The sequence below is a fragment of the Halyomorpha halys genome, unplaced genomic scaffold (genome assembly GCF_000696795.3).
Source record: "Halyomorpha halys isolate HHAL.00 unplaced genomic scaffold, Hhal_1.1 Scaffold238.1, whole genome shotgun sequence".
Taxonomy (NCBI): Eukaryota; Metazoa; Arthropoda; class Insecta; order Hemiptera; family Pentatomidae; genus Halyomorpha; species Halyomorpha halys.
The window spans coordinates 505,807-532,201 of record NW_027107468.1 but is presented as its reverse complement, the minus strand read 5'-3'; the positions used below and the strand labels follow the sequence as shown (position 1 = coordinate 532,201).

General features: G+C 29.6%; 1 protein-coding gene across 6 annotated transcripts in view; it reads right to left on the bottom strand.

The window, feature by feature from the left end:
* Positions 1-6: 6 nt before the first annotated feature.
* RhoGAP100F (Rho GTPase activating protein at 100F) overlaps positions 7-26,395 on the bottom strand; it is a 128,554-nt gene continuing 102,165 nt past the window's right edge. For 3 of the 6 annotated variants that reach the window (XM_014419441.2, XM_014419445.2, XM_014419443.2), the window contains 3 exons: positions 25,780-25,940; positions 25,251-25,449; positions 7-1,486 (listed from right to left, as the gene is read on the bottom strand). In XM_014419441.2, coding sequence (XP_014274927.1) covers positions 1,023-1,486; positions 25,251-25,449; positions 25,780-25,940 — 824 coding nt within the window. In that variant the 3' untranslated portion in view covers positions 7-1,022. Of the gene's footprint in view, positions 1,491-18,769; positions 18,878-22,326; positions 22,610-25,250; positions 25,450-25,779; positions 25,941-26,395 lie in introns of those variants that run through there. The other 3 variants (XR_001343053.2, XR_001343054.3, XM_067045769.1) reach the window with 3 other exon arrangements.

Sequence of the window (26,395 nt, the reverse complement as noted above, 5' to 3'; positions counted from 1 at the left end):
TATATATATAATTTTATAATTATATATATATTTTACTAAAACACACATACATCACTCCACCATTTATTACCTTATTGCTCTCAAATATTGACAACTTTTCTTTCTCTTTTGAGAAGTACATGTTTCAATACAATGGTTTATAAAACCATTTCACAAAATACTTCGTTGTTTGAATAATAACAATTTTGTCCTCATTTTATAAAATATAATTACTATAGAATTCTTTTTCAGCGTTTGGTATACTTCCATTTAATATTTCATATACGTCTGTATTTACTTTAAATATCTTTTAACAGATAAGCAATAGTATCTAAAAGTGATTGGAGAATGATAAAGTTTTTCAAAAGAATTTTCTAAAAAAAAAAAAATAATCCAGAAGGGAGAAGTTGAGAATGATAGAATCATAATAATTTTTCTTACTATAAGATAATTAGATAAACTTCTTAACGCTATTTACCTTTAGTGTCTATTCATAAGATAAATATTATAAAAATGAATAAATAGGCTAAATACGATGAATTTACTTCAGAATAAAGAGAATTTTAATCTGCACTGTGGATAAAACATGTTTATTTTGCTGGATTACATGCATTATTTTTGAGGTCAATATTATGAAAAATACCTTCATCCACATAATTTAAGCTTCTTTTACCAACATTCAGTTGAATTGCTTATATATCTAAAAAGAGAGAGAGTATAAAAATATATTCCAATAAGATTGTAGTTTTATGGTAAGCAGAATAGTACTGTCTTCTGTCCATTACTAAGGCAAGCGACAAAGTCATACAGGTTTTCTATCAGGTATAAATCTCAAATTAAAATCAAATGTGGAATTAAATTTCAAATTTTGAGTAAGCCAAGATAATTTTTAAAAATGATCTGCTATAGCACCATAAAATACATCAAATAAAAAAAATGATTAGAAGCCTAGTCCAATAAGAAATGGAGAGGAAAGCAAAATAAAATATAGATGAGAGTCAACTGAGGACATAATTATCATTATCATTTAACATCTTATAATTTTATTTCAAATTGGTACTGTCGTCCGAGTTCTCTCCATCTGCGTCTGCACCTGTTCCTCTTCCTCCTTCCTCGGTTGTAGAGGAAGATGGTGTAGTCACGATGGCTCCTCCACTGCTCGCCATTTCTTCCATATCTTCAGCAAACGGGTTGTTCCTATTAAGTCTCAACGGCGGAGCAGGTACTTGAGGATGAAGAAGAGACTCATCTTTGAAATAATCTTGGGCTATCTGCTGCTTCTTAGGAGGTGGAGGCGGTGGAGGTCCCTGCCCTGCCGCAGCTAACACCCCTTCGAAGACAGACTTCTTACTTTCGAAATTGGCCACAGAGTCAAAGGCACCCTTATAGTCATCCTCTGATGAAGACTGGCTCACCGGTGAAGAAACAACTGTTGGCTTTGGCTTGGCTGGAAGTGGCGGGGGAGGCTCTGGTGCGGAAGGTCTGGGAGGCGGCGGCGGCGCCCTGTCTGTCTAACACATATCAATTGTTATTCACGGTATGGTTAATTGAATAAATAAATAAACTTATTATGAACTACTTTATAATTATTGTATCTTTTTTTTAGTGGGGATCCATTTTTAAATCAGAATGATTGAGAAAAAATATTCTTAGGTCTTCATTAAACCCACATTATAAAAAATAAAATGATATAAGAATAATTTTGTTTTTATAATGAATTTTATTTCCATGCAATTCCATTTTATATGTATATATATTTTAGTGACGTTTCAGCATTGTTTAACTTTGACCATTTTCGATTTTTTGTTTTACTTCATCTTATTAAAATTCTTTGGTATAATAAACCGTACAAGTTGGGATATAAACTAACAAACAAATTAACAATTTTTATAACAACATGAAAGACAAAATTGAGAAGAATAAATCTGTGGGAATGGTATAATAAATCAATAGTCTAAACTATCCGAGAGTATACTGTGAGGAGAAAGGTCAGTACATAAAAGACAGAATTTATCAACATTTTAATTACTGTAAGAATAAAAGTAATACTAAATACAATTTAAAAACTGCATTAGTACAGCGCCACATTGAAAAAGGACAGAATTTTTATTTTCAAGATGATGAAATACTTTATATTCAAAAGATTACCAGTAAAAGAAAGCTTTTAGAAGCCATTACAATATCGAAATCCAAAACAAAGCCCTAAATAACAAAATAGGTACAAAAAATCTAATTGTATCATATGCTAAGCAGCTAAATAAACTAAAGAAATAACAAACTCTCCTTCATCTTACTAACACAAATAGTTCAATAAAATGCCCAAAATGGCAACTATAGCAAATAGTCTTTTTATGAACTGTGTGTGAGAGTGATAAAACATGAATAAAAGATAACTAAAATTGACAAAAAACAGACATTTCTGGAGATTAAAAAAACAACCAAAATATTACTTTATATAATTTTTTTAAAGGCAATGTATCTTTTTAATATTTGAATTTTAAATCTTACATTAATTAATATGTTGCAGACAAAAATCCCCAAGAAAAAACGTCAACTAATATTTCCATTGAGTTTTATTTATAAAACCAAAGAATTTTAATAAGATGACTGAGAAAGTATGGAAAAAGTTTGAAGATAGACAAAATTAAAAAATGCCTAAATGTCACAAATATATATTAGTATTGTTATATACTTTTATTTTTTATAATGTAGGTTTAATGAGGTCCTAAGGACATTTTTCTTCTGCCATTCTGAATGATAATTAAATGACTAAATAAAGTAATCCCTATAAATAAGATGTGCTCAATGTTTTTCTTCAGAAAATCAAAATTAGCTAATATGTAAACAGAGCACCCAATATAGAAATTCTGGGTGTTAATCAAGAGGTGTATGGTAAACGTGAACTGAGCAGCAAGACCTGCACAATATACCTCGCCAAGCGGCCAGGCAATACCCTTAGAGCAAGGTCAGAGCACACATCCAAGTGTGCCACAAGTATTATAAATATTCTTTAGAAACTAACATTTGATCTTTCGACCTATTGGGACAATAAACTTTGCCCTTAGGTTCAACCTTCCTTTCTTGATTTTCCTCAGCAGTTTCTACTTCCCAATAGTACAAGGGAAAACCATTTTATACAGTATGAGTAAATGTATATTCTGAATATGAGCACCAATGAGGTAGTTTGAACAGAATTATTACCAATTTGTTTTGTTTATGTATATGTGTTTGTGTAAATTTGAAGTAAATGCACATAATTTACTAAACATGAAAGTAAAATACATTTGTACGATTGACAATGACTAAAAAAGGTTAAGAACCTTTGCCATTTTAGATCAGTCAGTATCAACATCCACACTAGCAATAGGTACAAGTAGTTTTAAGTTTTGAATACACTACTTAGACTGATGCAAATAGTAAAAAAAAAAAAATTACTACTTCAAAAGACCTGTACAAGAAATTTTAAATATCTAACTGAACCGGGAAGTTGCCCGTATCTTATAAAATTTTTCTAGCTGTATTTATGTGTGTCAAATATTATTTTTAAAAATAAGAAAATCTATCGAACCACTCTTACCAGTTTACGGCCAATATTTTTCAATGATAAAATTGCCACCTAACCACCATTAACAATAATTTCTTCATAATAACCTTAGTTATTATTATAAAAGAGCTTTAAAAAACCAATAACACAAAAGTAGACAATATGCGCTATGCATCGGCTAATAAAATTAATTGAACATATCTGATGCCAGGTAATGTTTAAGAATCGTATACAATTACAACAAAAGAGTCACATTGATAGAAATATCACAAAATTATTTGGATGTTATACTACTGTTTAGAGATAGCATTGATAAAATAATTTTAAATAGTTCATTTATAAACATTATTTCTAAAGGAAAATAATAACTGAGTACATAAAGTAGGCATGTTCCAAAAATGCAACAGCTAAATTCCATTCCATGGTTTATTTTTCGAGTAATATAATATTTTTATCAATAACATGGTCTACGTAGCAGTAAAAAATAATGGTAACTATTAAATGCTAATGTTTTAAACCGCATTATAGGTCTTTATCGGGGCTGGTATAAAAAAATGTAATGAGTGTCTATTTTTTTTTCTATTCTTATTTTTATTTATTTATTCAGATAAGTACAATAAATATAGTCAGACTAGACGATAGCATTTATCGGTTGGTGCCAAAATAACATATAGAAATGACAAAACATAATAAGCAGGATATATACATAATTGATAGACATAATATCTAAGATATAAACATAGAAAAGACGATTGGGATGAGCTTTTTTATTCACACTTGAGTCTTCCATCTTGATAATACTAGCCCAGATAAAAACCTACAGTGATGGCCAAAGAAATCGGAAGAAGTGTGAGCAGAAGAAATGGGAGAATTGTAATCGAGAAAAACTTTCGATGAGCAGTTTTTTTACAGATCTATGCATTTGAGAGACCTCTGAGTCGTAAAAACCCCTTCTTGGCCATTGGTCTCTCTGTACCATTTATTCCAGGCATTAAATTAATAGGTGGACAGATTTTTAGGGTTTTTGTAGGTTTTCAACCTTTCATACCTATGTAAGTCAAAACCTTAACAACTCAAGTAGTCTGATAAATGATCTAGGAACATACTTGATTGTTGCCTGTGTCCCTTCAATTCTTGAAACCCCCATGCCTATTACCTTCCAAACTTTATAAAAGCTTCAGTATTGTGTTCAGTATTATTGCAGTTTTCTCATTGTTAAGAATTATTTATACCTAATTTACAAGTGGATAAAAATAAGTAGTTACTGGAAGGTGAGAATACATTATAAGTTATTTCGATGGGTAATGATAAGAAATAGAAAATATTTAAAAATTGTTAAAAAGAGAAAAACATATAAGAGGGTGACAACAAATATTTTACAAAAAGTTAAAAATGCTTCAAAGTGGGCGAAAAAAAAAATAATAAGAATATATTGAAGAAATATAATATATATATAATTTTAACTTTGTTACATTTTTAATATATTAACTATTTGTAAATATGTTAACGATAAGTTGTGCTTGTCGGTTTTTAAATTGATGGAAGAAGGATATAGAAGCTTTTTGAGATGAAACCTTTTGTCATGGTTACGAACTGTAGCTAGTATTGATGTTTTATCGAAATCGAAGGAATGATTTAAAGAAAGAGAATGTTCTGAAAGTTTTGAGACAGAATGATTATGTGAGGAAACAGAATATTTGTGTTGTTTGATATGGTCTTTCAAGAGGTTTTTGGATTCACCAATGTAAGCAGAATTACAATTGGGGGTTGTGCAAGGAATGCAGTATACGACATTTAATCAGTGTAGAAGAGGGATAGGGTCTTTTAGTTTTGAGTATATATTAGATAGTGAGGTCTAAAAGCAATACAAAGGTTAGGTATATTATTCAATTGCCTATATATGCATTTTATTTTTCACTTCTTTCATCACTTTATTTCTATTAATTCCATTTTGTACAATCATTTACTTTCTGTCATTCTGTTTATATTTTATATTTTGTATTCTTTGGTTGTTATTTTGTTCTTGGTTTTTAGCCCTGGTGAAGGCTGGGAATTCTGGCCGAAACGTTGGTAATATTAAATAAGTTATTTCAACTTATTTGTGTTATATTCTGACCGCACCCCCAACTATCTTCTCATAGATAACTCTTAGTTCACATTATTGCAAAGGCATGTTGGTATATATGGCAATGAACACACTGAGAAGTGAAGTTCCCAGAAGAAGTGGGATGCATGACTGCATAAGGATAAATGAACCCCGGCAATCTTAGCAGAGCTGAGGGAGTGGCTTGTTTTCGCCTAGTAACAGGACATGATCTGCTCCAAAAACATCTCCGTCGAATAGGCATTGTAGATTCACCAAAATGTCCTCTATGCAACATAGGAGACCATCTTTAGAGGTGTATTGGTGTGAAAGATATTCAGCAGGATGCGGACCAACTAAAGGCAAAAGTAAACTTGTATTGGGCTGCGAGAAGGAAAATGGCGTAATAGTCTACTTCCTGTGGTGTAGAAAAAAAAATCTTCATTATATTTTTTAATGATCGTTTAGAGTTCCTGATCTTTATTAAGCTTAAATCTAATTTTACTGAAAAACATAAATAAACAAGTAATTATTAATACCCACAGAAAAATGTTTTTTCTACAAAAACCAAACTCAATTTTTTGGGAAAAATAAGGAGATAAATCACAACCTTGCATAAAGGAAGAACAATATAATTTTGTTTACATTTGGATAGTCTGATTATGGAAAACCATGATATTTTCACACACAGTCCCACTTATCATCTTCACGGCTTAATGGGTGGTTTAAAAGAAAACTAAAATTATGTGAATTCTTCATAGAGAAATAAAATTAAGTGAATTCTTCATAGAATCCTGGCTACTAACTTAAGAAAGATAAATTACCTTACTACAATAAATCTTGAACTGTTAACCAATATGGAGTAACGAGAAAAGAAACTAATGAAGATTAACAGGGTAACAAACAGCAAACATCTATATTGTAATATTTAGAAGAATTATGCATGTCAAATTTTTCACTATTCTTAATAACACTTAAATTTTTTTAATTTATATTTTTCTTGAAAAGCTCTTAATTATGTATACATACATACACAAGTGAATTAGTCATTGGATAAAAACTTCATATCCAAAAAAGTAATCTTTGGGTTATAGTTTTTAACTCGCATATAAACTGTTATAATACACATCACTATAACTTGTATTCATAATGTTTGTACCTTTAGGTATGAATAGAGAATTATACAAATCAAGGTGTTTTAAGTGAAAGGGACAAGATTTAGGTATCAACTAAGACAGATAAGCAGAGTTCTACGGTACATATAAAAAGTCAGAAATCTCTATTATTTAAAAATAATAAAACAGGAAGAATTTTAAACGTTAATATAGAAAAAAAATATGATAAAATCCCATATGGAGAGCATCCTTGCACAGATTAATAACAAAGAGAATAACGACTCTTATTCAATAATTTATAGTTGCCAGTAAGTGATTATTTAATCAAGGAGACTGAAGATGGCTGATTACTGGATGTGAATATCCACTTTGTTATTGCTCTGTGACACAGCTGTCTGCTTTGCTTGCCATCGTGGGTAATTCACACTGCTGACGGTTTTTTTTTTCTCTTATAAACAGCACTACTAAAAAATTTAAAACTCATAAGAAATTCATTTTATCTTTACACTAGTAGACCCAGCAATGTTTCGCAATTAGGATTTATAATGGCAAATAGCTTCAACATGATTCAACCAATCTATATGAAATTTGAGAGTGGTTTAGGGCTCTATAAACTGCACCAAAGGGCACAAACCAGTCGAATTAAACAAATCAGAACTGGAGATATAAAATAAAACGTCTCAAAATAAGGGCACTAGATCTAAATGATGTTAATGTAGGCTAAAAGAGCAGACATTCAGCTTTACAAGGGTTGTATTAACATTGGAACATTGGAATTGGATAAAATGCAGAGGAATTATAATTGACTATATGAACAATGATAACAACAATATGATTTTATATGATAACAAACTTCTTTGGAAAATGCTATTTAAAGCTTTCAGATGACACAATAAACAATATCATTTGCTTTTTCATACAATGGTTATTTTTTACCTACTTTACTAAAATCCTCATTATGTTTTTTTTTTTTTTTAATTTTTGGTGAATAAACAATTGTTTAATAGAATAAGTAATATTTTTTTCTTATTCTTCAGAAAGAGACATATTGATTGGAATATAATAACCATGAAAAAAATATGTATACTTTTTGAGCAGAAAAATACTTAATTTTATAAATAACTTTTTTTTGCCAAAAATCAGAGTAGTCTATAACCTTTCCAAGAAAATCCAGAATATTTACCAAAAAGCCTCATCACAATAGAATGAACAGCAGTGTATACAGTACGAACAAACAAATATTAATTTTTATATATTAGATTTAACTGTATAAGCTCAGTCTTAGTAGATATTTTAACAATAATAATAATTATTATCAGCCATAAACAATAGCTTAAGGAACTTAGGTAGTAATATTTTCTATTGAATGTCTTTTTACAAACGAATCGCTAACCATCGAGGATTTTTATTTTCACCTCACGCTACACAACTTATTACCATTTGACATTGTAAATCATGAACCAAGGCTCATTTAAACTGACAGCATTCTGTCAAAGGACTTTTGGCCAAATGACAGAAAGCTTGTTAATTTATAAATACCTTGACATTTGTTTGTTTTAAGTAGAACTAACTGGTAAAAAAACATATATTCTAAAAGAAATAATAGAACACCAAGATCACTAAGAACTGGTTTATGGCGAAACCTGGACTGAAATGAGATATCTGAAGTTAGATATGGCAACCCAGGGCTCGAGCCAGTGGCTTATACCACCATCCTTCTCTCATCCTCAACCTCCCTGAATATAACTTAAGTCATAACAAGTATGAAAGTATAACAATCATAATCGTTGTGGTTATTAAAATATATTTTTTAGAAATTTATTTTTGTTCTTTTGTTTTGAAAAATTTAATAACATCAATTTAATGATAATTTTTATCTATTTCTTTTTACTTCAATTTTTTTACTTGCCTTCTTAAAATTTATCAATAAAAAAAGCTAGTGGAAAAATCATATGTACACTAACATTTCTTAATAAAAATATATATAAAATTGCACATTCAATTTATCAACCAGTTTATACAGTTTTGTCAGTTTGTATAAATAAATTTAAATTTTAGTAGTAAATTCATAATAAAAATATTTTCTCTCTCCCATTGAAACAGTGATACAAATGTAAATAAATGAAGCTTTTAATCGGAAGAATCTTTATCTACAACACATAAAAGCAACAATTAGATTAACTAAATAAATTACTGGTGCAGAAAAGACAAATGTACAATAAAGCAATTATTTTGGTTAAGTTTTAAAAGGTGACTAAAGTTTACTTCTAAAGTGACAGTTAACAACTGCTAAAGGTGAACTATTATAGAAATAGCTACACTCCATTAACACAGATGGGACACAAATACAGTCATTGACAGAGACAAAGTGCATTATAAAATGAGCTCTACAATTGAATTTGGTCTAACTACAATGGATATAACAAATTTTTATTGTTTCTGATAAATCCTGTACATATATTTTGTGTATCATGAAATTTATTGTTTTCTCCGAAGAACAGATTTACAAAGGCACTTTATATTTAGAGCAATCAGAACCAAAGCAACTAGTACTCTTCCTGTTTTTTCATTTATAACACAGATCTTCCTGAACTATCTTGCTTAAGGAGTATATAGTTATCTAGAATTTCAAAACTTAACACCTCTTGAATATTGATTGTACCTAACATCAATTGACATCTATCCTGGTGAATAAACTTCTCATGTGTATATAAACTTCGGTGGTAACAAAATTAATAAAAATACAAGAGGATGTCGAGCATTTTTTGGCATGAAACGTAAGATGATTCAGCAAGAAATGATTAAGAGCTTAACATTTTTTCATGGTAATCTGAAAAGGAACAAAGCTTGAAAAAAGAAAAGAACTGCAAAATGCCAGTAGAAACTGACAATTAGATCACTCACAAACAATTTGATGATTTTTGATGACTTAAAAGGTTTTATAGTAAAGTTTAAAAATAATAAATAAAGTTTCAAAACATTTTGAAATTGATTAAACTTTGTTTTCCTTCATTTAATGCACTCACTCACACCGTACATACTCAACTTTTAGACAAAATAATGTTTTTGTAGTGATAAAAAAAAACATACGTCTAAGTATCATAAGTGTGGGAATTAAAAATGATAACTTCATACAATAGGGTCTAAACTTATGCTCTTTTACTGTTTTTGATTAGGCAATAAGTTTGTAAATAAATTAGTTCAATTCTTAATTAAGGATATACAATTTTGAAACCATTATGCCATACACAATGAAATTATGGAAATGTGAGGTTGCATTTTTATATTTCCAAAATAAACTGTCGTTAAACATTTGAAGTCAATAATAAACATACTCATCCTCAAGAAACTTGCAAAAGGTAATTCTAGAGATTTATAATTAATGAATCTGATATTAAGAAGACAGCATCTTAGGTAATCAACAAACTGAACAAAAAAATTATTCTATCAAAATCAAAACCACTACTAAATTAAAATCTCATCAAATACCCGATGACTTATAAAAAAACCATAAAATGTTGACAAGAATAGGGAAGTAATAATGAAAATGTTATTTTAGCCATGGCAATGTCAATCAGACTCAACCGGCCAGCATGTAGGAGATTCCCCTTTATCCTCTTCGTCAATAAGGGACAAACACAAACGAGTATGAAACAAGCTCATTAACAGACATCAGTAATCATACATTTTAATTAGAAATATAGTGACTAGTAAATGAAAAGATCTTAATTTCAAGCAGACAATAAACCAAATTTGAATTGGTGGAAACTAATTTAATTTTTATAATTTATCAAAATAAAAAAATGATTAGCAAAGATGTAGATCTAATGTGGTGTGTGATGTGTGTTTGTGTAAAAAGACTATTTATGCACATATTATATATTATTCAGAATTAAACATAACACCAAAATATTCAAGAGTTATAATGAAAAATGAATAAAATATATGTATACAAATGTATCTCTATAACATCATTGAATAATTCAAATGTGTTCCTTATAGATTATTAGTTTACAAATAAGGAACAAAGGTAAGTATATCCACTGTGTCAATACATTTAGTAAATGTAATGCATTTTTCTAATAGGTTTAGCTCTTCGCACATGCAAATGCCATCAAAGCAGATTCATTATTTTGCTAATACACAAGCATGAAGATCATGATTGAAATTTTAGTTTATTTTTAGGGTAACTAATTATTTAACTCCCTCAAAATGATAATAACTAAGATTTAGCATCCATCAGAGCATGCAAAATTTTGGAGAACACAGATTTAAAAATTATATAAATGCTTCAAGACATCTATTTATAATGGTCTTATTAAGATATATATCTCATTATTCTAATCTACAGAAAAAAAAATTAATCATAATTAATGTATAATGTTAAAGATCACTCTAGTAAAAAGATATATTTTAATTATAGCTATTAAATAACTTGCAACTCTCACTAACAGTTCATATACATTACAATTATAATACTTGACTATTCTAATTTTAAAATATTCTGAAATCATACCAGGCAAAAGTAGTCATGATCAAATTACAGAAATCTCAAAACATTTAAAATCATGAGCAATTAAAAATATTTTGCTTAACCCATAGCCAATAAACAGTATAAAACAAATTAAGTGGCAACCCATCATACATTGGATAATGTCCTGCATTAAGCTTTGAAAAATATATAACAACAAATTACAGTTTTAAAGTTCTAATTCCAAATTTCGATCCTGTATGCTATCAGGCACAGGTAAAATTATTGTGTATCCACAAGTCATATTTTGAATCCCTATCAGTGTCAGTCAACATTCCTTGAATTGACTGGTATCACCCACTAGATTAACTTACTCACTCAATAAAAATTAGATATGAGTTGTTTCAAAACTATTCTTAATAATCAAATCCAAGCTATTTAAAGTCTTTTTTTCATAATAAATTTCCACTTCTCAATTCTAGTTCAAACTTTAAATTGAATACAAAGCCCTGATTATCAATTTTTTAAGTGAAAACGTAAGATTCAGTAGTTAGTTTTAGAAAATCAGAAAGCAACTGTTTGAGAATTTGCAGGATAACTTTCAGTTATTAAATCAACTATTTCTGACCACATCACAATGATTAATAAGTTAAAAAAAGATTAAAAATATAGATATGTTTCTCGAGAATCAAACCGCCACCAAGAAAATTCTTAGTATGATTTTTGCATACTACCATCGATATGCTCTGATTTTTCATGACAGGAAAAAAAAAATAACTTTTTCAAGTAAAATAATTACTTATGATGGAAAGTTGATTCTCAATGATTATGAAAGAATATTATAAGTGCTTTTTGGCAGACATTTTAGCTCAGCCTTTTTTGAGATCACTATTTGCAGAAATCAATAATTTATAAGATGAAAAGAAATTCATTCAAAATATAAATTTTTTGTTGATGTTAACTCTTTGTTCTAAAAAAAGTTTTATTCCTGAAAAACATATTCTTAATAGAATGCAAAGATTAAGTTTCAATGATCACATGAAAATGTTAGGAAAATCAAAATTGTAAAAAAATGTTATCAGCCTGTTTTAATCAGAGAAGGAAAGTTGAAATATACATAAGATGTTAAAGATGATTCACACAGTTCAAACCAACACTTTAGAGTGCACTGGCATTGCTACAATATGCTCGGTTACCACTTACATATATCTGGTTTTGCATTAAGAAACAACCTAATCTCACTTGTCAGTTTAAATATTTTTTCTATTGTTCAAAAAATGTTGATGTAATCAACAGCTAATAAAATGTTCACAGTTGTTGTTTATAAGACTGGAAAAATATAAAAAGGATTGTGTAGGTCTTAAAGAGCATATCATAGAACTTATACTTGTCACCTTGGTAAGCAAACAATCCAATTTCTCTGTTGGGGATTGAATAGCAAATATTAACTTTGTTCCTAACAAGAAGCTATAGTAGACTCATAATGCAATCAAAGTGTGGACTGCTTCTGTAATAAAGATTGTTTCCAAAATATAATAAAAATTAATTTATTCAACTTGTTTAAGGATATCAATTTGTTTTTCACTGGTAATCAATATTTTAAATTTTCGTTATCTGATGTTAAAAAAAATTATAAATGGAAAATATGTACATTTTTAAACCTTATAAAATGAATATTGACAACTATTTTTCAATTTTTCTGAACTCTTGCTGCATTATGTTAAAAGAAATTCATAATTAAAAAATATAGAAAAATAAAAAAGGCTATAATTTCTTCAGTGCCAATTGCTGGTTGAGCATTGCATTCTTCGGAATAAAAAATATGTTGAATCATAGCACAGTAGAATCCCGATAATGCGTAGTATCAAGAATCTGAGGATTGATCATGAATAGTTGAACAAGATGTTCAAATAATACTTTAAGAAGTAAAAAATAATGAAATGAATATGAGAACTTATTATTAATCTTTATTATTTAATGTGTGACTAAGGGTATACAAATTTTATTATTTATTTTATTTTCAAGGAAATAATTCCTTAAGAAACGTTTTTTTTTCTGCTTTATTTCAATATTCTGGATAACTTTCAGAATAACTGCCCATAACCTAGACTTAATTATTTGATGTCTTAAATCCTCTTTATAAGAGATTTTTTCTGATTATAAAATTTTATGTTATTTTTAGGTATACTTCACCTTCCTGGTCATTTCTGATATATCAGGGGAGAGAGGGAGAGGGAAAGGCTATCTGCAGGGTACCACCCTATTCTAACTATAGTTAGGGGTCAAGTTTTCATTTCGTGGGACCGTCACATAAATAAAATTCAACGCCACAAGCCAGATTCGAACTTGTGTTGCTGCAGTCAAGAGGCAGTCAAAGCTGATGCTTTAACTTGCTAGAAAAATAACAGCCCAATACATCTACTTGTCATTCCCTTGTATATTAGACTGACGATCAGGTCACAGTGTCTCAATCAATCCTTGGGAATTAAAAGTCCCCCTCTCTATCCCTATATTCTGTTGTCACCTCCATATGAACGCTCCACCTCTCTCTCCCTTTCCAGAAAGTATAATGGGACTCACAAACAGAGGTGGTGTATATTACTTCATTCAAACTGACAACTGCGTTAGACCTTTTCAAACACCTAAGCCAGATAAAGGGTGCTCAGTGGTGTTCCAGCTGTGGTGGAATGGCAGAGAATATACTCTAATTAATCAACCCACTTTGGGAACCAGTCAGATCCCATTATATTAATTCCTGATCTAGGAAGAGGGGGTTTTATCTGCAGTGTAATTTAATTGCCTCAATACTAGCGTGAAAAAAATGTCACAAGATCACTTTTCATGTTTAAATAATTTATCTTTATATGGAGAAGATTTGTCTTCTCCAGACTTACATAATGTTTCAAACTTTGTAATAAATATAAAGACTAATGATGAATCTTCTACTGGGACTCTTTTATCTCTAAAGAAGGAGATTGAAGGACACAAGGTCCAAATGAGAAGACAAGAGGATCTGGCATCCACAGCTCAGGCTAACGCAGGTGCACACTCCACTACTGATTCCAACACAGTGGTAAGTATTTACTTCATATTGACTAACCTTTCTCTTATCGGTGAGACCTCAGGGTCAGATGATACTACAGTATCTCAGGAGTTGTCGACACCAACCACCATAGAGAGAAGGGAGAAAGCTAAAGCCTAATTCCAAGCAGCTCTGTCAGAAGCAATGGGGCTTCCCTGTCTGTAGCCGGAATGGCAGGGTTTCGATCCACAGTTCAGGCTGCTGTTCCCAAGAGGCAGGTGGCAAAAAAGAACAAAGCTCAATGTGACAGGTTCCCCCAAAGATCAGGAGCTAAGACTGCACGATTCCCATTAGAGCTGGTAGTCAGAGCAATTATTCCTAGAGATAAGGGCCAAGCTCACAATGCAAGGACGAACCAAGCTCACAATGCAAGGGGTGGGGCTGCTCCAGGAGACAGCAGCTAGGACTACAATGTTCCCATCAGAGAAGCCAGTCAGTGTCGATGTATCTGGAGGTAGTCACCAAAAAGTGGACATAGCTCACGTGACAGGGCCGCACAGGCAGCTGTAACTGCAACAATCCCTTCAAAACCAGTATCTAAAGCTACAGAACGCAAAAGGCATGTGCAAAGCTCGATCAAATTGTGGAAATGAGAACTAGAAAAACTGGGATCTTTGCACCTGTGTCAAAGAAAACCAAGCATATGTAGGGTACTAAAGCTAAGCTAGAGCTGGTACAGGGATGGAATTGCAGCTGTGCTCAATAACTATCCAGAAATCCAATGAACCCGTGAACAGTGTGAAGCCATCAAAGATATAGGCATGGACAAATTAGGAGGCTACGATCTGCTCTTAAGTGGCATTAGCTATAGGACAGGTGGCTTGGTCCAGTATTGCTTCAGTCAATCCTTCAGAGATGGTTTGTTCAAAATAGTCCTTGTGATTGCCATTGGGGAGGGTATATTGGTGATGCCAGGGAATTACTTAAAATTACTAAGGTCGTTACCTTCCAGGGGTCACAGAATAGACAGGCATCATGATCCTGTCAGAGTAATTGCCCAACAAGTGTCTATCCCCACAACTGAGCTTAAGGAGATTATGGACTTTGGGGAGAGCAAACTAAAAGCAGTCTTGGATGCTAATGCTCATCATGAGCCATGGGGCAGCTTATATATCAATCAAAGAGCTGAGGAAATCTTAGGTTTCATTATTAACCATAATCTAGACATACTTAGTAGAGGTAATCAACCTACTTCCTGTAATAGGGTAAGGTTAGAAATAATAGATATTCCCTAGAGAGGACACAATGTTAGCCAAAATATAGTTAACTGGTATATTTCTACAGAGTGGAATGCTTAAGCCATAGAGAGAGGAAATCCTATTACTCACACCTTGAAAAATCAGATGATCCCTTAAGGTAGTACACTATGCCATCAAGAATCTAGAATTTCAAAAATCTTTAAGTGAATTAATGACGGACGATCTAATGAATTCATATCTCAACAACAATCTATATCTGCCAAAACATCCAAAAGGAACATTTGCTGATGGAATGATGATTTAAATAAGCAAAGTAACCACACTAGAAGACTATTCAATCCAAAAGAAATAACTACCAGATAGGATGCTTATGAGAAAGTTATTACAGAGTATCACAAATCCAAAAGACAAGCTTGGGGGAAGTTTAGTCTGGAGGTCGACAATATGTCAGCTATATGCCAACCAATTAAACAAATCAAATATTAGGCTGCTGAGGACATTAAAAGGAGGGAAACACATTCATAAACAATGAATGTGATATCTTGGGTGTCTTGGCAAGATCCCACTTCCTAAATTGTGAATGGCTTGATCAAGAAGAAATCTTTTCCACATTAAACAGTTACAGCAGTGGGAAATTAAAGTGGGACAAAGCTGATGCAATCATAACCATTAGTAAAATAAAATTGGTAATGAACTCATAGTCACCATTCAATGATTATATAAAACTCCTTAAAATGGTATTAACATGCTAAGGAACAGAAACATAGATCCACTAGTATCCCCATGGATCATTTCTATGCTGGAACAAAGGATTCTTAAATCAGAATTAGGATACTCTGAACTTTAGATTAGCCCTAGAGGTGGCTGCCCACAGGTTAGTGTACTACTTTAACAACTGTGGTGCTCACTTGTTGACTCTCAAGAGTTGGTATAAAGATAAACCAAAAGACAGAATATCTATTACCCCTGGAAAATATATCTCAATATTTCAATCAGAAATATATGCCATTATTTCACAAGCACTCTATTAGAGGCAAGGTTGGCAGGTAAAGACATAGCAATCTATACAGACAACCAGGCAGCACTAAAGACACTCAAGAACCCCTCAACATGATTAAGAGTTGTTAAATACAGCAATACAGTAATGAACACACTCACACAATACAATAAAGTTGGATTGAATAGAAGCTGGGACGCTGTGGCGTAGCTGACAATGAGAAAGCTGACAGGTTAGCCAGAAATGGTTTTATGAACACTCCTATAACTTCGGAGCTCATGTGTGGTATGAGCCTCAGTAATGCAAAAAGTAGAATGAAGGCAGCAATGGCATCAAAGCTAAACAACATTGACAAAACAGATATACTCTAAGCTGTTTCTGGACAATCAAAGTAACCTGTTACTTCAACTGGATAGGATCATTTTAAGAAAAATTACAAGGATCTACAATGATCACTACAAATTCAATAATCAACCTCAAGTTGACAGGACAACTCATGTGTAGATTCTGTCACACTGAGGATGAAAAGGCATATCTTGAATTTTAGTGTGACAGATTTGCAGGCTTAAGGTTTGCAGTATTTGTTAGGGACCACATAGTAGAACCAAAACAGTGAAGACTGATCAATAAACTAACTTGAGATTCATATAATCTTAAACTTTAAATAGCTCATAAAGAAGCCACAAAATAGGCCTCAAAGGCTGCAGTGCATTAAGCCAATTAAAAAAAAAAAGTGATGCCTTAACAGTGTCAGCTAAACTCAGTGCGCCTCATTACACCAAAGCCAACAAATAAATAAAGAGGAAAAATATCACTTCACATATTGGACTTTGCAGACAAAAAACTATGACTATACTAGGAAAAATGAAAGAATAGATGGCAAAAATTAAGCTTACCTCCCCTGGCAATTCCTAGTTCCGGTTTATTGTTTATATTTTTCCAAAACAAGGTTAAAAGTTCTTTAATACAATATTTTAAATTTTTAAGACTCTAAAAGGCTTAAACAGAATTTTTACAAATATTAATACCTATTTTCTCTTCAAGATCATTTTCTTTAAATGAAATATCGCTAACGAATGAATACAAATGAATATTAAACTGAGGTTGAGATGTAAAATGAAGGCATTCTTATACCACCTCAAGATACCACTTATCTTGCCAGTTAGTTTTTCTAGGTCAATAAAGTCTTAAACTAAACCATGCTGAAAAAAAAAACATGAACAACTAGAGAACCAATCTACACTTGATTAGCCACCTTTGTGACACTCCAGAAGTCACACATCATCTGAGAGATGACCAAGGAACATTTTTGATACCCAAATACCCTTTCAATTACGGAAATCCCTCACTCGTGTTATTCAGAATTCAAGAATTGCTGTGATGATTGCAGAATCATCTCTGAGGTACCACTCAACTACTTTTGTAAGAATAAAGTAAAATTATATTATATTATATAATTTTTAATGTGATAATTAGTTTACGTTTTTGAGATACCACTGACTATATGCTTTTTTCAAAATTATTTTTTACCCAATATTTGGGTGTTATCTGAGAGATGATGCATATGTAGTTTTATTACATACTTTTTGTTGTTCTTCAAAATTTTACCGTTTTTTTATTGTTATGAAATACATTTATATTTTGATATTATAATAATTTCTAATTTCTACATTATTTAAAGCAATATTGTGAGTATAATTAGACAAAACAGAAACCATCTCACAGATCACGCGTGACAATTAATGCACCATTAGAGGGAAGACTACTAGAATGTTAAAAGGCAAGCAGGTATGGCTCAGAGTCATCAGTACATATTTTTAATTAATTCTGAAAGAAGCAGTTATTAAATTTCAATTAATTAGCAAAATGTCACACGTGTTGTTTAGCCTATTTTAATAAATATAAAACCTCAAATTGATGAGTAATATTATAGTAGTAATAGTAATAACCAATACAAGTTCTCTAACCCATTAAAGATCCTTATAATAAAAAAAAAATACGGTTGCTTTTAGATTTTTCAACTTCAAAACTATTAATGGAAAACTGAAGAGCGAAACAAATCCTCAATAAACTTAATCCTAGAAACTAATTCTGTTTCCGCTATCTAAGTATGGCATAGTGAACCAATGCTAACATCCATTATGAGTTTTTGTAGTAATCTAATTAAAAAAACAAAACAAGATAAATAAATTTGAGGGCAAAAGCAAAAAATAAACTGTGTTATCTATTTAAAGCACTCATCAGCTAATGACTCACTCTTCTAGAAGATTTTGACTTGAAATGATGAATTGACACTTACAGTGTTCCACCTTAACTTGGCGGGGTTGAAAAAATATCAACTTTCCTCTTTTTCAAAACTGTAGTAATCTTATGTCTGTCACTCTTCACTGCTGCGACGTTGCCATTTCTGGGTGAAAAAACAACTTTGCCAAATTAAAAAAAAAAAAAGTCTCTAAGAATAAAATTTTGAATATAAAACTGAATAGTTTTAAACTAAAAAATAATGAAATAAAATGAGAACTAAAATTTAAACAAAAATAAAGTTTCACTATTAACTACACTATAAGAAACCATAATCCAAATTTATCTACTTCAAAGGCATGCTATGCCGTTCTACTCCAGTATCTCATGGGTGTACTAACAAAATCGATTAAGTCAACACAACCTCTCTTTCCAATTTTTTTTTAACTTAATATGTGATTGTAAACAAAATTACTAAGGAGGGAAAAAAATAGAACAAAAAGAAAATATTAAAGTTTTTCAATGTTTATATTTTACTGTTTGACCACTAAATGAAACTCAAAATAGACATTGTACACATTTTTTTAAGTTTATTTCAGTTCGGTCAACTTTAGAAGTACACCCATGATATGTTGTTCCTAGTCTTCATGTTTTTATTTTATAAAATAGTATAAACCCCTTCCCCCTACCACATTTTTATACCTTGTTAGTATCAGGAAATAAAGTACTCAAATTGAAGGAATTAAGAACAAGTAACACCCACTAAGGATATTTTTTTTCCAATCCTTAATACTAATCCATAATGACCTTATAACATCTGATTTTTATATCATAAATATTTATATGACTAATTGACACATAGAAGGAAATAAAGAGAAAAAGGAATCTAAGAAAAATGGGGGGACTCCTATTGGCTGCCTTCTAACAACCACACCCCACTCCTTTTTCAAACCATTGCTGGTAAAACTTTCAAACACTTCATAATGTAAATAAAACATTAACCATTATTTTTTAAACCAAAAGAATGAAAACTTTTATATAACCAGCTTGAGCAAAAAAATAATACATAATGATGTGTACTATAGATAATAAAAATCAATTTAAGAACACTTAAAGACCTGGTCAAAGAAAATCACAAAACAGCTCTTGAACTACCATTAAATGATCCTAGCTTCCTACAGTGTGGAATGAGAGCAAGATCTAAAATAGTTATCTAAAGGACTCCCATGGCAACGGGTGCCTTACTAGGATGGTCTTTCAATATAATGGCTACCTCTCATCTTTGGGTTAAGTTCATTCGATTTAATAAAATTTGACCATGTTGGAAAGATTTGAAATTTTTATGCTTTCTCTCCAGTCTCAGTTTTTTTCAAAGAAAGCTATATGATGTTTTAAGTTTAACTGATTTATATAAGAATTCTAACATATTCACTTTATAAGGACTATTACAATTGATCAATGGAAAATCAAGGAATTAATTCTAAAGAAATTTAGCAAAGATATTTGTTGTTCTACAATAAATATATTAAATATCTTGGAGACTTTAGTTTCCTTGGGAGAAAAGAAATTATACTGCTCAGCTTAGGAAGAATGCAGTATCTTACTAATCAAAAAAGTTGTAAGCTACTGCATTTTTAATAGATTGGCCATTAGATAGGACTAAATATAAATATACCACATTCGAACACATTAAAATTAAGAAAATTATTGTCTTTACTATTTTACAACAAATTTAAATTAAAGAAGTACTTTTTCTGATCAGTAAAGTGCGAATCTCATAACTAACTTTGTAGAACATACTGAGTTTTTTCTAATGAATACAGGATCAGTTCTCTCATTAATAAATTTTACAATTCAGAAGAGAAAAGGAAATAGTGCTCATTAATAAATTTTAAATGAAATCATTTTGAAAATAGTAATAATTGAAACATTAAATAATAAACAGAAATGAAAGAAAGATCAGTTGATAGATCAATAGACAGCTATAAAATGCAGAACTGTGTAACAAGAGTTGGGTAAATATAGTTGATTTGAAATTTTAACATAATTGATAAGGACTTTTGAAGTTGTCGGGTACATAACAAAGAAACTACTAAGAAGTTAATCAATCCTAAGCCGATGAGATTACCAGAAAAGTATATCAAAACAGAGATAGGAACATTAGATTTAGCAGGTTTTAACAATGTATGGTTTGATGTAATAAGAATTTACTGGCATATTACAACAATAAAAAATTTAAGAAGTTTTTAAGCGATCTTTAAAACTAAAATTTATTTTGGATTATTCCTAAGGTATAGGCTTGTTTAATCACCATTTCATTAAATAAATAATATGCTAGATGAGACATATAAAAATTATTATTAAATAAATCCCACCATAGCCCATGAACAAACCATATCTTAGAGTGTTTGTGTAATTTAAATATACTTTCTTTCTTATTTAAATTATGTAGTTGCATTAATAAAATTTTTGTTATTATATATAGCTTTCTCCCTTTTCTACTCTTCTTTTTTAAATAAAAATAAAATTATTTTCTGATTTATAATTTTATTTTTGATCTCCATTTTAATTTTTTTTAAATCTCAACTTGTATAACTAAAAATGCTAAGCTGATAGGCCATCAATTTATTGTAATATTTGGCAAAGTGTGAATCAATGTTATTAATTATACCATCTTGTCTAGCTTTTATGAAAAATAAATATATCTATATACATTTATAATACACAAAATTTAAACAAATTAATGTTTGTGATAATTTGCAAATAAAATTAAACTGTATATAATACCTGTTGTGTAAACATAGCTTTATAATAACTTTTAATTTATAATTTTACTTCTCATAAGCAGTTTTGAAATAACTCATCAAGATGAACAAAAAAAGAAGCAGTAAGCATTAAAGCATTTTCATGCACGCTATAGAATACTATTAGTTAAATTATTAAGTATCATTTCAAAAACTAATGTAGATAACGTTTCACATTTCACAAAATAGACACCTTTTATAAATGAAAATAAATTATAACCGGCCAAGTTAACATGGAACAGTAAGGAAACAAGAAAATAAGTAACTTATTTCAAAAACAATCAAATAAATAATATTATCAACAATGAAATACTCATTATCAATGTAGCCTTATAAAATTTCTTACAATATCACAACTAATAGTTGGTCATAAATAATTAAAAATCTAATTAAAACCTTTCAGCAGATAATAATTAATTAATACAACTACAACCTCAATATTAATGAAGTTCCCTTCCCATAAGTATTTTTACCATATTTCAAAATAAATAGCATTATAATCATTAAATAATAACAAGCATTTATCATAATATAAAGATATCAAATAATTTCAAAACATTATTAATAGATACGCATATTTTATAAAAGGTAAATAGATATCGATCATGATAATTCTACATGCTATGCAACAAACAAAACAAATATCATTTAAAACACTCAGTACAAAAATGAAATGCTAAATAAAATCACAGTTAAGTAATAAAAACTGGTGAATAATATGTCACATGTTTCAAAAAGGAGTATCAAGAAACACATAGGGAATTGAGGTATTTTCTCAAAATTTTAAACTTCTCAAACTAAATAAATAAACAGAAAATTCAATCATGAGGCATAGGGTCGAAGCTAAATAAATGGAAAAAAATGTTATTACAATTATCGTTTTCAAATATACAAACAAAAGTTTGGGAAATAGGCACTGTGTGTGTATATGGACATATCAAAATACATATACACACACTCTCTAAATATACAAGATCTTATTACAAGTTTCAGGTACAAAATGCTTTTTTTAGCCAAGGTAACACACAGGGGTATCAACGGTTTATCAAACTGTACCCCACTTACCGAAAAACCCCAGTAATAACTCCCATATGCTGAAAAACAAAAACAGTGGAAACAAATAAAAACAAATATTGGACATGGAAGAGTTTAATAATTAGTTAATAAATGAGTTAAGAATATTTGAACTATCAACATCTGATAGATGGTATTTGTATTCAATACCACAGAAAACTGGTTTTAGATATTTTATGCACATAAAATCCCAAATCAATAATTCGGCATGCTTTCTTCATATATTAGAAGAATAGATGATAGAACTGTATTATAATTCTTTACAAACAAAAAACTAAATTTGGGAGCATAAAATATTATGTTATAATGATGTAACCCAATAAATTGCAACTATTTTTTTTTTAATTTAAAGAATTATAAGATAGAAACTTAGTTCATCACATGAAATCCCACAAACAAAGCGAGACAATTTTCAATTACAGAGTTTGAAAATCCTTAGATTATCAAGAGTGCATTTAAAATCTCAAAATGGTTAGGTCTGCTTAATACCAGAATGTAGTGTAGCATAGTGAAAGTAACTAGAATGATTGGAAAATGCTTTTCTCAACTTTATAATCTCTGATAGTATCCGGTAGTTTAAAAAAATACTATATTTTTTTTTAAGGCCTAAAAATGTCTTCAGGTCTAAATACAAAAAAATTAAAATTTATATTTGAGCATGTAGGTAATTAGTGCTTAAAAACAATGCCACATGAAGCTTTCTACCCAAAAGGTTAGCTTTAAATTATAAATAATATCTCATAGCACAATAAGCAGAAAGGTTTATGGCCACAAGATACACTTTTCTTTCTTTCAGCCCTTAAAAAAAAGAATTATAAATTATATAGACTGGGTACAGAGGGGGTGTGAGTATTTAATTTTTTGTCTTTGTGGACCCTCTGATTTCTAAAAATAAGGTAGTTTTTGTAGTTAAAATAGAAATCAATAACAAAAAAAAAAACGCTCAACTGATTAATCCACACTTGATCAAGGCTAAGTTCACTTGTTGAAAAAATCATATACAAAAGTTTCTATTTTTCTATATAGAACACAATTTATTGCTAAATGAAGATAATCCAGATACCCAGGCAACTTAGAGTCATTAATGAAATAATTTATATACTCAAAAAATTTAAACAAATAATCTGTCTGTCTAAATTTTGATGTGACTGGAGAAATAAAAAGTTTTTTTTAATCATAAAAAATAGTTGACAAAACTAAAAGTAACATATTTAAATTCTGTTAATATTACACAACCTAAATATCAATTCTATTCTTTTAGGAATAGTAAGTAAGTTAAACTTAATTATGCCACAGTTGCTGAGGCTTACTTCTCTTAGTAGAAGTCAAGCGGTACAACTAAGTTCAAGGCACTGTTTTTTTATCTCACTCTCTCTCTCACTTACTTTTTCATTGACATAAATATATTGTAAGGGTATTTTTTTATCTATAGGAATAACATAAATATTAAAAGTCATAAATAAGAAACAGGCACTAAAATAATATAAGATCAAAAATGAGAATATTACGAAAAATTTGTGCAGTACACAACAGAAGCTTTATGTTGCTATGTGCATGTAATTATCCCTTATAAATATAGTAAATGTTTTAAAAATAATGTTAATTAAAAGTAAGAAAGGTTTATATTTTTTAGTATATAATCTTATCTTAGTTTAAAAATTATTTACAATTTAAAAGTATAATTCCTTTAAACTGAATAATTATGGGTTTTAAAATGCATTTAGTAGACATATAATGTTACTAAATTTATTTAAAAGTGTTATAAGAATTTTTAAAAATTGAAATATTTATTTTATTGTATTGGTTTTCAATTCTTATTTGGGTCAAATTCACAATTAAAAGAAAATGAATCACTTGTTTGATTGATTAGATACCTATGAGATTGTGTATATTTGTAACTTTAAATGCATAAAATATTTAGATATTCGCCTAGATAGTTCAACTGAGGGGTATTCTATCAATTGGAGGTCATGATTTAGAAATTTAATAACAACTTACATCTAAACTGTGAAAATAACCAAAAGTATTCAAGTTAACGACTATCTTGTACTACTGAATGAATCACAAAACTCATTAAAAAAATTATATATTTAATATCATGAAAAAGTTTGAAAATATAAAATTGTTTTAATTTAATTGATGTTCATATTGAGAAGGAATAACAAAATTTGTGTTGTTGTTGTCTGGGGCTTAAGGGCGTAAAACCCTGAGGTCATCAACGCCAAATGCACAAAATTTGTGTTTATTTTAATCTTAATTTTTATGTTGTGTTATTTTTGATGTAATTAAAATTTTGTTGTCAGATGACATTTTATTTTAATTTTTAAACAAACCTAATAGTAACATTAAAATATACTGAAGGTTGATCTAATAAATTAATCAATTTTAAAATTGATTCATTTTGAATAATAAATTAAATCTATTTATGTTATACAAAGTCAATATAAATGAAATTAAAAGGAGAAAAATTAGATTCATAAAATAATATTTGGGTAATTATTATATTGTTTTAGAATGAAAATAAAAAATATAATTATTAAATTAAATATATTATTTATATAGGAAATAACACTGCAATATGTATGAGAGAGAGAGAGAGGGAGAAAGAGAATATAAATCACTTTTACACCTATATTATAATAACACAGAAGATTACATTACCTGACGATTGTGGCCAAATGTCTAGAAGATATTTGACAACTGAAATAGGACCATGGAAATCAAGGGGCTTTCCTTCAGTCTCAGAATGAAGCACTAGGACTGGAGCAAAACAAATAGCGAGAGCTTGAGAAGACATTTTATTTCGTTCTTGTTGAGATGCCACAAGTGATAGATGGTTCATCAAATATACAAATGAGCACTATAACAAAAAATCGCTATCTGTAAAAACACAGATTTTTTGTGAATAACAAATTTGATTGATGTAAGTAAAGGTAGCAGATGGAAGATATATTCTAATGAAAAATCATTGCTTGAAAAAGATTGGTATCAGCATCCACTCAAAAGAATAACTATCTGTCAAAAATAACTAGCATAAAATTTAAAGATTTTTTTTAAAAATTAATTGATCAAATTGTAAACAAACCATTTATTTATTATAATCCAACAACTGAATTAAATAAAAAATATTTAAAAATCTAATAATTTGAACATTTTGAAAATAATATAATAAATAAATATATTGCATTACCCTATTAACATGAGGTAAACAGTCTAAAATGGAAAATATAAGATTGGCATTTCCCTGAGGATCGGATGGGAGACATACTGAAACAGCATCAGCAAGCATTTGATACAAACACTTGGTCACGAGTGGTTCTGGAAGTTCTCGAAGATAATCTTTCAGTACACCTAAAAACATTAAAAAATAATTATTTATTCAAAAGAACAAATAAAAAAAAAATAAAATGAATTAAAAATATCAAAAAGTAATAAATATGTTCATTAACAAATAAGCTTCAAAGGGACCTATTACTGTAGTGGGTCTGTTTTTAGTCAAACAAAACTTGAATTTTTTCTCATCTACATTTTTTGTTCTGTGTATTTGTAGGCAAGAAAAAGTGGTACAAAATAGTTACAATTGAATTTTTAAAACTAATTATATTATATATTGTTTTTATCATAAACACTTCCATTAAGGTAAATTATGAAGTAAAAAATACTTTTATGTTACATTACACATCTCTTAGTAAACACATATAGAGGTGGTCTTGTTAGCATGTTCATTGACAAAACATATTAAAGAGCCTGAGATAAATATATATTAATAAAATGTTCATTCAGGTTTAAAGCAGAGACTCTTTCCT